This window comes from Callospermophilus lateralis, chromosome 5 (genome assembly GCF_048772815.1).
Source record: "Callospermophilus lateralis isolate mCalLat2 chromosome 5, mCalLat2.hap1, whole genome shotgun sequence".
In the NCBI taxonomy this organism is placed as follows: Eukaryota; Metazoa; Chordata; class Mammalia; order Rodentia; family Sciuridae; genus Callospermophilus; species Callospermophilus lateralis.
The window spans coordinates 106396848-106409025 of NC_135309.1; the positions used below are offsets into that span (position 1 = coordinate 106396848).

Genomic DNA, 12178 nt, shown 5'->3' on the forward strand with positions numbered 1-12178 from the left:
GATCTCCAGCGAAAGGACTAGATCAGATGAGATTCCCCAGTGCTGCACTCCGGTAGTTATCGCGCTGTGTGGGTTGTTGTACCAACACCCCAACGACACAAACCCAACCGCGGTTCTCTCTGCTCAGCGCGGCTGGACACGCCTCGTCCCAGCGCCAGCGCTCCTGGGATCGCGATGGGACAGAACCTCGCGGGGCTGCGCTCTTGTTCCTTATTGGCTGGATTGGGAGGCGTGGTGCGCGGCACCGGCCAATGGGGGATGGCATAGGCAGGCACGTGCGGGGGCTTGCCTGAGAACCTGAGGGTCTGCGGCTGGAGCCTAAAGGACGCTAGCCGAACCTTGGTCGCAAACCCCGGGAAAGAGCCTGTTTCCGACGGGCGCGGGCCGCCCTTGCTTGGTACACCACAGCTATGTGGGCCCCCCTGCGGTTAGCTCTGCGGCCCTGCTTCCGCGCCGCTGCCCCGGGGCTGCGCGCCTATCACGGGGACTCCGTGGCGGCGTTGGGCACCCAGCTGGACTCCGGCTCTGCCATCTACCAGGTAGGGTGTGTGAGTGCCCTAGTGGCCTGTCAGTGCCGGACCCACGGGACTAGGCAGCGAGTGGAGGTTGGGCATACTTTAACAGCTGCTCTTCTTTTCTCTAGAGCTCTAGTGATGAGGGGACGCACTAGGGTGCTGTGAAGTTTTGAAGAAGGAAACTCGTTGTAGCATTGTTACTTGGGGAGTTTGTTGAAAATGCAGCTGCCTAATCCCCACTCGGTACCTTCTGAGTTTTCTAGGGTGAGGTCCTAGAGTTTGCATTGTTGTGGAGTCGTTAGGAGAATAATGGCAGCTAGGTTGGAGCCACCGGCCTAGCACAGCTAGCGCTGAACTATGCTTACCTGATTTTAATAATTATATTAATAGAAAATACATCTCTCACATTGTCTTTGGAATGGCTTTTCTTGGAATTGGGAGGTTTCAGACGTCAAAGAAACAACTCACAGCCTGTGAAATATTAGGGCTGGAAAATCGTCTGTCTGCGATTTCTAAGCTTAAACGAATAATATGTAAATTGTGCAAATAACAAAATTATTTGTCTAGGTAGAATGTTTAATCAGAAACATTAAGTGATTACTGTGGTCTAGGCATTATTTTAGGTATTTGGTCTAAATATGTAGAAATAGAACTTGATTCTGGGGGGAGGATGGACAAGAAAGCTCCTCAGTGTGATAAATGGTCTCTAAAGCTTAAAAAAGTAGTCACAGTGGCTGGGATTGTAACTCATCCGTAGAGCGCATGCCTACCACATGTGAGGCGCTGGGTTGGATCCCTAACACCACCTAAAAATAAATAAAGCGAAGGTATTGTGTACATCTACAACTAAAATTTTTTTTAAAAGCTAGGTATAATAGGAAGTAATGAGTGAGATGGATCTTTGTTGGAAAAGAGCTAGCCAAATTCAGAGTGGAGAATGGAGTTCAGACTATACCAAGAGAGTTTCAAGAATATAGGTATTAAACTTAGGTTATTAAAGTGTGTAAACTGGGTGTAGTGACACTTGCCTCCCAGCATTCAGAAGGTTGACATGGAGGATCATTTGAGACCAGCCTGGGCAACATAGTAAGATCTACATCTCAAGAAAAGTATATAATGGTTGTGAGGACTTGGAAGACAAAGGAGGTCCCTGCCTATTTAGATTTAGAATGCCACATTTAGATTTCATTTTGCAGGCTATCCACTAGAATATTTAAGTAGAGAAGTGACATGATCCTATGGATTCAGTGGAATCATCAGTGTGGTGGCAATGTGGAGGATGGATTGGTACCTAAAGTTAGGTGACAGTTAAGAGTTGAGTCTTGAGATGATGATGGGGGGTCAGAGCTATGGTTCTAAGTAGGAGGAAGGGTATGTATACCTGAGGAGCAGATTTTAGAATTAATGATGGAGTAGAATGGGAAGAAGTGAGTGAGGAATCATTGATGACAGTGGAGTTTCTAATGGGGCCTGGGTATATAGGTAAATGATGGTGCCATTAGTTCAAAGAAGGCTTATAGGACCAGGAATAAGTTTGATGATAAAAGATATTTGTGATGGGTTTTGTTTGAATCATCTTTTTTTCAGTCGTGCTGTATAACAATCTAAACATTTCAGTAGCCCACAACAGCAAATCTCAATTTCTTGCTCACATTATGGGTTGGTTGCCGCAGTCTGGCTGGGCACAAATCACGAGCCACTCTGGCAGGAACCAACTTTATTTCCGAACTCCTCTGAAGGCCACCCACATGGCCCTCTCAGGGACACCACACACCAACAGAACTCCTTTCCCCAGAACTTCACCAACCAACACGAACTCCCCAGGAACTCCCCAGGAATCCCCAGGAGAACTCCAAAGTATCGGGCGCCCCAGGCAGACAGCAGGGGTCTATATACAATTGAATACACAGCTTAACTTAACCATCATCATCTCAATGGCTTGCTGGCATCACTTCTCAACCACTCCCTTCTGGCAAAATGCCATGCGTCATCCCTACTTGGCTGTGGCCCTCAACAGTTGGTGACGTTGGGTCAGCTGCTGTGACTTGTCAAAGGACAAAATCATAGCAGTTTAGTTTAAGTATCTTATCATGTTCACTGAAGCTGGCCTGTTTGGGAAATAATACTTTCTCCGAAGTTTAGATAACAACTCAGTTTGGGTTTGGTGACGGGAACTTTATTATAAATGACTCCATTTTGACTTTTAGACTGGTCTTTGTGATCTGGTGCAGGAGCTTAGTCCAAAGGAGTGGCTTTCTGCAATTTCTTTTTTAATAGACTGTTCCACTGCAGGGTGGGTTCAGGTCTGTTCCATGGGTCTTCCCATTCCTGGACTGAGGCTGCTCTGATTTAGACATGCCCTTCTTGTGGCAGAAGGCACAGGAGCAAGAACCCGAACACAAATTGGGTTTACAGTTTCTGCTGGGATGTGATGAACTTCACATCCCATTAGTTAAAACAAGTAATGTGTCCAAAGCCCAATGCCCATGGGGGAAGGAAGCATAGTATAAATGGCCCAGTTTGGTAGTGTTTTCTGATTACAAATAATAAATAAATAATGATAATAATAGCTGAAAATACATAGGGTGCCAACTGTTTTTCTGAAAATGTTATGTAGATTCACTCATGTAATTTATCATAGCAAAGCTGTGTGGTTGGTACTGTTGTTATTTCTGTTTTGTAAATGGGGATACTGAGGTACATAGAAGTCAAATAATGTGTCAGTGGCTCAGCTCAAATTCATTATGACTATCAGGTCTATGGTTGCTTAGCCTCACAAGAATCTTACTAGGTAGTTACTGTTGTTATTTTGCAAGTGACACAATTGAGATCCTTATAGATTAGGATTTGTGGTACTGAGGATTAAACCTAGGTCCTCCCATGTGTGAGGCGAGTGCTCTACCGCTGTGCCACAATACCAGCCCCCTCCTTTGTCTTTTATGACAGTTTTTGATTAAAAGTTAATTGCATCTGTTATTAGTATAAGCACCCCTGCTCTCTCTTGAAATCCTGTAGAAAATAAAAAGTGGAACTACAAACCAAAATTACAATAATAATTTGAGGCTGAGGCAGGTGGATTGCAAGTTCAAGGCCAACCTCAGTAACTTAGCCTCACAAAATAAAAATAAACTGGCTGAGGATCTGACTCAGTGGTAAACTGCCCCTTTGTTCAGTCCCCAGTACAAAACAACAACAACAACAAAAGATAGTTTGTTTTAAAGTCTTTAAAGTTTTAAAGTCTTTGTCTAATAAGTCTCATGCCTATGTTTCTTTGGGGATAGTTTGTGTCACTTTCTTTCTTTGAATGGGCTGTGTTTTCAGGTTTGTATGCCTTGTGATTTTTTTTTTTTTTTCTGTTGTTGGTTTTGTTGATAATTGAGTATTTGAAAGAATAGCCACCTCTCCTCATTTTTACAGACTTGCTTTGTATCAGAGCAGTCCTTCACTAACTAGTTAGGCATGTTCTGAGCTTTGGAATGATCATTCCAGGACTTTCCTGAGCATGCTCGTGGTTTGGGCCTGTGTGTGGCTGTTCAATCATCTTGACATGTAGTTGCTTTTTTTTTGTGTGTGGGGGTTCTGGGGATTGAATTCCAGGCCTGGTGTGTGCTAGACAAGTGCTGTCCCTCTGAGCTACATCCCTAGCCTTTTTTTTTTTTTTTTTCTGGTACCAGAAATTGAACCCAGGGATGCTTAACCACTGCTGCATACTCCAGCATTTTTTTTTTTTGGTCAATGGATCTTTATTTTTATTTATTTGTATGTGGTGCTGAGAATCAAACCCAGTGCCTCACTCATGCTAGGCAAGGGCTCTACCACTGAGCTACAACTCTAGCCCTCCCCAGCCCTTCTTATGATTATTTTGAGACAGGAGACAGGATCTTGCTAAGTTGCTTAGGGCCTCACTAAGTTGCTGAGGCTGTCTTTGAATTTGAGACATTCCTGCCTCAGCCCTTTGAATTGCTAGGATTAAAGGTGTGTGTCACTGTGCTTGGCTTCCTATACCGTTTTATTTTATTTTAAGATAAAGTCTGACTATTGCCCAGGCTGACCTCAAACTTGCAGTCCTCCTGCATCAGCCTTCCCAGCAGTTGGGCTTCCAGGTATGTGCCACCTTGACTGACTCACAGCTGTCTTTTTGTGTATGTGTGTTGGGGGGGCAGTGTTAGGTATCAAATTCAGGCTTCACGCATTCTAGATAAGCACCTTACCACCGAGCTAGACCCTCAGTCTCTAACAGTTTCCTTTAAAAGTCTTAATTTCCCAAAGAACCTTCTCATACATTTTTCAATCTAGATATCCCTGCTGCTTCCTTAAGCAGACCTTGTTGCTTCTTTCTGCCTGAGAAGGTGAGCTCTGCTTCCTTCAGTTTGGGAAAGAAAACTGAGAACTAAGGTGCTAACTCCTCCAGACCAAGGCTGTGCTCACTGGGTGGGAAAAGATGGTAAAAATGAGCAAAAGCCCCAGGAGGTTTCCTACATTTTGAATGGGGCCTTTTCTTGATTGGATGATCTCTATTAGTTGCTGTAGGTCTTTGACTGTTACAGAGTCAGTCTCCTCTCTCTCTCTCTCTCTCTCTCTCTCTCTCTCTCTCTCTCTCTCCTCTCTCTCCTCCAGGGGAAAAGAGAGGGCCTAAAGCTTCCTAGTCCACCATATTGCTGACATCTCAAGTTTGAGCTTTTTTTTTCCCAAATTTAGAGACGGGGTCTCACTGAGTTGCTTAGCACTTCACCATTGCTGAGGCTGGCTTTGAACTCGTGATTCTCCTGTCTCAGCCTTCCAAGCCACTGAGATTACAGGCATGCTGTTGTTTTTAATGGTGATTGTTAGCTAGGAGTTGCTGTGACCTTGGGAATGTAACTTTTTTCCTCCATGTAAAATGTGTAAAGCTCTTGCCTGTTATGTGCACCAGTAATTAGAGCAGGGAAGTAGCTGAGACATGATGAAAAAAGCACTGGCCTAGTATTTCATGTATGTTTCAAAACTAACAAAGCATATTTGTGTGGGGGAAAATAACTGGAGGGAAATATGCCAGGATGTTAATATAACCCTAACAGTGGAGGAAGAGGTGGTGTAGTTTGTTGATTTAAGAACAGTTAATGGCTTCTTAGAACAATGCCTAAAATGTAAAGAAATATTAACTTTTCCTCCACAGCAGGCGTGCACGCTGCCACTGGTGCCCCTGCCTTGTCCCTAGTGGTGTCTGAGAGGTCCCAGCACGTTTGTAAGTATGCAACACCAGCATCAGTGAGTGGTGGAAGATAGCCTTGGCTCTCTTAGCTGTTCATGGAATGTGTTGAGCATTGTCCTGTGCTGCTGAGAAAACAGACACTGACCTCCCAATGGAGCCATAGATCTCACCACAAGTAAGATGGAATGTGTAATCATGGTTGTGCAGAATCCACACCAGTGAAGACTCCAGACTGGTTCTTGGATAGACCAAAGGGTAAAGGGTGTAAAACACAGCCAGGTCAGAGGTCTGAACAACAAGCTCTGTAAAGACCTGGAGTAACTGAAAAATATCCTGGCTCATAGAGGGCTATGCCACTTCTGGGGTCTTCATCTTCAAGGTTAGCACACAAAGATCACTGGCCGCCAGGGCCCATTCAACTGTGGTATGTGTCCAAGGAGAAATAAGTGTGTAGCCTTGTCTGTTATAAATGGTTTATTTACCTTAAAAAAAAATATTAGCCAGGTGTGGTGGTATATGCCTGTAAACCCAGACACTTGGGAGGCTGAGGCAGGAGGATTACAAATTCAAGGCCAGCCTTGGCAATTTACCTAGACCCCACTTAAAAGTAAAAAAATAAAAAGGTTTGGGGATATACCTTGGAGCCTCCTAGAGTTCAATCCCAAGTACTGGGGGGAAAAATAACTGTTGCTGCTCTTCTTTCTCTATTCAAGGTCATCTTATCATCTGTATTAGCCAACTTTTGCCTCACTAATATGTCCCATTCAATCCCAGGATCTCGGGGTCTAAAAGAAGAAATATTTGTCTTTTGCTCCTGGATCTTTGAGTTGGTAGTGGCAGTTCTACTTGAGAACATAACAATTCTGCTTTATTTGCTTCTTATTCTAGGAACCAGATCAAGGGGACTGTGGGGGATGCTCCTCTCCTCATGGAGGATATGCGAGTCTTCTCGTGGGGGTCAAGGCCACATGAGGAGAGTTTGGAAACGTGTTCCTTCTGAAACCCTATTTGGAATTGTGCAGTGACTTTGTCCACATTCTACTGGCACATTCAGAGACTGGGGTGGGGAGGCCTGGTTTTCTCAGAGTAAACCATGGAAAGATGGAAGGAAGGAAGAATTTTTAAAAATATATTTTTTAATTGTAGATGGACACAGTACCTTAATTAATTAATTAATTAGTTAATTACTTAGTTAATGTGGGGGTCGAACCCAGTGCCTCACACATGCCAGGCAAGCACTGTACCACAGAACTACAACCCCAGCCCAGGAAGGAAGAATTTTAAACAAGTACTTCAGCCTATCTTATGGCCCATGATATCTGCTCAAACTGTTATACCTGAGTTCCAAAGTAGAGGAAAGAATGAGTATGCAAGGGAGCAACCTCATCTGCTTGTTTTCTTCCCAGCCCCTCTCCCCTCTGTCATTTTTCACTGCTGTGACACTGGGGATAGAAGCCAGGCCCTTGCACATGGTAGACAAAGCACTCTACATCCTCAACCTCTGCTTTTCCTTTCTTAAGGAGCTATATTTAAAGTCCTACCTAATAACTTCTGCCTATACTTTATTGGTTAGAGTGATTGGCCATGCCTATCTATAGAAGAAGGCTGGAATAGTGTTGCTTTTAACAGTTGGACATATTGCCACCTTGAATAAAATTGGGATTTAAGCTGGCCTCAGGGGTGCTTACTTGCTGTAATCATAGTGACCTTGGAGGCTGAGGCAGAAAGTTCGCAAGTTCAAAGACAGACTCAGAAATTTAGCAAGGCCCTATGCAATTTAGTGAGACCCTATTTCAAAATAAAAAATAAAAAGGACTGGGGATGTGGGTGGTGGTTAAGTGCCCCTGGTTCAATCCCCAGTAACCGCCCCCCCCAAAAAAATTTGGATTTAATCATTGAGGACTATGGGAGGAATGGATATGGATGAACAGCCAATAATTTCTGTCTCACATAATAAGCATGGAGAGAGTTGATGTGTATCCTTTAGATATATTGTATGTTGAAAGATCTCTTAGTTATACCCTTATGTCTTGGGACTTCCAGCCACTTGCAATAAACTTTGAAGCAAGCATACCTATAAAAGGGGGACCAAAAGCCAGGTGCAGAGGTGTATGCCTATAATCCCAGCAACTCAGGAGATGGAGGTAGGAGGATTGCAAGTTGAAAGCCAGCTTCAGCAACTTAGTGAGGCCTTACGTAACTTAGTGAGATCCTTTCTCAAAAAATAAAAAGGGTTGGGGATGTGGCTCAGTGGTTAAGCACTTCTTGGTTCAGTTTCTGGAACCAAAAAAGAAAAAAGTGGGGGGAGGAGGAGAAAAGATAAAGTCATGCCAAGTGTGAGAGATGACATATGGAAGTTCTGTTTAGCCTGGCCTCAGTCCCAGTTGTCTCTGCTGTACTTCCTTTACATTAGAGCAGTAGTGTGTTCTGCCCACTCTCACTTCCACCACTGTGCACTTCAGCAAACCTTGGCAGTGAGTGACTGTCCTCCTTATTTCTTAACTGTGAGGTTGTCTTAGCTAGGTGAAGATCCTGTGTATAGCTAGGCATGGTGGCAAACACCTATAATCCCAGCAGTTTGGGAGGCTGAGACAGGAGGATCGCAAGTTCAAAGCCGACCTCAGCTAATTTAGTGAGACCCTATATCTAAATAAAATACAAAAAAAGGTCTGGAAATGTGGTTTAGGTGTTAAGTGCCCCTGGGTTCAACCCCTATACCAAAAAAAAAAAAAAAAAAAAAATCCCTTGTGTAACTAACTGTAGTTTTGATGGATGCTTTTCTTAATGGGGTATTGTTGTTGGCTGCAGTGATTGGACCTTGGACCTTGGACCTTGGATACTCTCAAAGAGTCCCTTGGTTTCTCTGTATGTATACAAGCTGTTTTTTTTTTTTTTTTTTTTTTTTTAAATCAGCTCTGAACTTTGGTGCTTGTGGTGTACAAAGATGGCAGGAGACCAGGAGGTGGAATACAGGTGGAGGAAGGTCAGCTTTATCTTGATAGGATGGGGTAAAAATGAAAAAACTGAAGATATTCCAGAATCTCATCAGCTTCAGGGTCTATAGAGGAAGAACTTGTTAAAGGACACTATGGGGATGTATTTAGAACTATGGGAAACACTGGTAGGACAACAGAACATTTTAGGAAAAAAGAGATGGGAGAACTTCTGTTAGAAAAGACTCAAGAAACACATTGGCTAATTATGACTGTATAGAGCTTACCAGGTAGAATCTTATTTAAATAAACTATAAAAAACCCAAATCTGACAGTTGGGAAAGTGTCTTCACTGATTGGATATTTGATGATACTAACAGATTGATACGTGATGATGGTCCTTATCTTTTGGAGATACAGAAATGCTTATAAATGAAGTGTTATGTCTAGAATTTTCTTCAAAATATTTCAGGGTGGGGCATGAAGAAAACAACTTTGGCCATATTGGGATAATCATTGAAGTACGTTTGGGTACATTTGGTTCATTAAACTAGTTGTTTTACTTTTATATATTTCTGAAGATTTCCATAAAGAAAGTTCATGACAATAACAACAAATCCCAGGGGAGCTGAAACTGTTGGTGAAGCCCTTGATTCTGTAATTTGCCCTAATGCAACACTGTTTAGTCCTTTCCTAGTATTGTTGAATTGTTGAGCAAGTATAGTCGTGGCTGTCCCCCCTCCACCCAATCCACACTTTTGGAAACAAGGTTTTGGAAACACTTAGATACGAGATATATATATATATATATAAATTAATTATATATATAATCTCCCCTTTTTCTTTTGAGTGCACTCTACCATTGAGTTGCATCCCCAGTCCCAAACCTTTAGACACTTAACTAGTTGGGTTTTTAATATTGGAATCAGTGTAGCAATGAATGACAAGAGGAGGACCTTTAAGCACAAAACAAACCCAAAGAATATTAGTTTCCTAGGCAGTGAAAAAGAATCTACTTTCCTTTCTACTTAGAAACATTATATCAATCAGAATAGGTCAGAGCCCGTACCTGTTCTTCAGCCATGGCAAGGTGGCTGTAGCCCAGGATTAGGTTGAAAGCCCCAAAGAGGTCACTTGGTGAACGACGTGGAGGTGGCTGCTGTTTCACAGAGCCCTTCTCTGCCACTTTGGTTTATGCTACATGAGGAAATCCTTAAACACTGTCTTGTCCTTCTGTTGGGGCATCTCAGATGTCCACGTTCAGGACACAGCCCTTGCTTACAAGGAACAGTTTCTACCCAGGAGGCTTGTTTCAGAGGTTCTGAAAAACAGCTCCAAGTTTTTTCATGCAAATCAAGTGACATTCACACTGCTATAATGCCACCTCTTGGTGACTCACTGAACAGACATGTCCTGGCACTGGAGCTTTATTTCAGAGGTAGTTCATAAACTGAGTTTCTGTGTTTGCTATATGTGAAGAGTGATCTCATCTCCTGGGTGTAATAATAATAATAGGAGTTCTTGACTTCCCCTGCCTTTTGTTGGTATCAACAAAGAACCTGGAAAAGTTCCTGCAGAAAGAAGGCATCTTTGTCTCTTACCACCTCCTCATCTTTGGTAGGTCCTGTTTGCCCTGAATGGGCCCTCAGAAGTGGAGATTTTAGGCCCCTGTTTCTCTTTGTCATAGGTTAGAATCACCTGAGGAGCTTTTAAAGTTCCTATTTCCTAGGCCACACCTGCAGCCAGGGACCTCAGCCTGAAGATAGGACCAGGAATCATTATTATTATTATTATTTTTTTAAAGTTCCCTGGTAAATTCATGGTAGAGTCAAGAGAGGGGAACATTGTTCTAGGCATCTCTTTGAGCTGGATTTCCAGCAGGCTCTTTTCCCTACGATGTGGGGCTAGGTGGCATTAGATGGGAAGTAGTGCACTAGGCTCACAGAGGTGGCTCAGGATCTGGGACCTTCCTATCCAGGCACAGGGTCTTTCCCTAACTTGATGCTGCTTTGCTCTTTTTATTTACTGGATTTTGCAATACAAGAGATTGTAGAAGAAACTATGACCTCAGGAACTCTCACAGCCCCTGAAAACAGGAAATAAACTGTTTGGCTGTGGTACATGCCTATAATCCTAGCAACTTGGGAGACTGACGTGGGATCACAAATTCAAGGCCAGCCTGGGCAATTTAGTGAAACAAGGTCTCAAAAAAAGAGGCCGAGGATATAGTTCAATAGTAGAGAGCCCCTGGGTTCAGTACCCAGTTGGATGGGGAAGGGAGGAAGCTTATGTTCCTTTATATTTCTTAAAAACAGGAAAACAAAAATCAGTTAATTTCAGTAGATATTTAAGGAAGAAAGACATTCAAATGAGTAGGAGTAACCAGCAGTAGGGTTAGAATTGAGAAAGATGAGTTAGGCTTCAGAAGAGTGGTAAGGTTTAGAGAGATGGCCCTGCAGGGTGGTGGCCATGAAGAAGAGCTGAACAGAAATGGGCAGCAATTAATCTTTTCCGTGGGATGACTCAAGTGGAGACCAAATTGCAGGGGTGGGTGGCCCCTAGTGGAGTTCACACAGAGGTGGGACAGATTGATGTGTTAACCCTTATTTTGGTAAACAGTTGTTTTCTAATGTTCCTGCCCTCCTCCTCTGTTTCTCTTTTAGGAGAACTATGAGCAGATGAAAGCACTAGTGGATCAACTCCATGAACGAGCACAGTATATAAGATTAGGTAAACTGCACTTACTCTTCAGTTTATGCTTTAAATTAAGATGTCCTTTTACACTATTGCTTTTAGGAAAAACTAATAGCATTAAGCCTTTGACTCTTAAAATTATGCATTTTGTTTTTGGTATGCAGATGTTTTATTTTTTTCCTATAAATAGTCAACCTTTGGTATCTATAGGAGTTTGGTTCCAGAACCCCAGAAGATACCAAAATCTGTGGCTGCTTGAATCCCTTTTATAAAATAGTACAGTATTTGCACCTAACCTAACACATCCTCCCATATACTTTATTTATTTATTGAATCCAGGGGCACTTAACCAGTGAGCCACATCCAGCCTTTTTTTTTTTTTTTTTTTTTGAGACATGGTCTCGCTAAGTTGTTGAGACTGGTGACTGGTTTTGAACTTGTGATCTTCCTCCCTCAGCTTCCTGAGTTGTTGGGATTATAGATGGGTCCCACCATACCTGGCTCACATCCCTGTTTCTTTCTTTAAAAAAAAAAAAAAATATATATATATATATATATATATTTTTTTTTTTTTTAGTTGTTGGTGAACCTTTATTGTATTTATTTGTATGTGGTGCTGAGAATTGAACCCAGTGCCTCACGCATGCTAGGCAAGCACGCTACCACTGAGCCACAACCCTAGCTCCTCTGTTTCTTAATTTTACATAAAAGAAATTCTTTTGCTTGGAAGTAATTGCATCATGGAGAGGAACATACTACACATTTGATGATTGATGATTCTGTTGTACTGTTATGGGTCTATATGACATTTTTAGTTTAGAAAGCCATGTAACTTAAAACTACAG

At 42.6% G+C, this 12178-nt stretch overlaps 1 protein-coding gene across 2 annotated transcripts in view; it reads left to right on the forward strand.

Annotated features, from left to right (window-relative positions):
• The first annotated feature begins 273 nt into the window (after positions 1-273).
• Positions 274-12178, forward strand: part of Mccc2 (methylcrotonyl-CoA carboxylase subunit 2) — an 83636-nt gene continuing 71731 nt past the window's right edge. For both annotated transcript variants that reach the window (XM_076857129.2, XM_076857130.2), the window contains exons 1-2: positions 274-539; positions 11303-11369. In XM_076857129.2, the coding sequence (XP_076713244.1) occupies positions 411-539; positions 11303-11369 (196 nt within the window). In that variant the 5' untranslated portion in view covers positions 274-410. The remainder of the gene's footprint in view (positions 540-11302; positions 11370-12178) is intronic.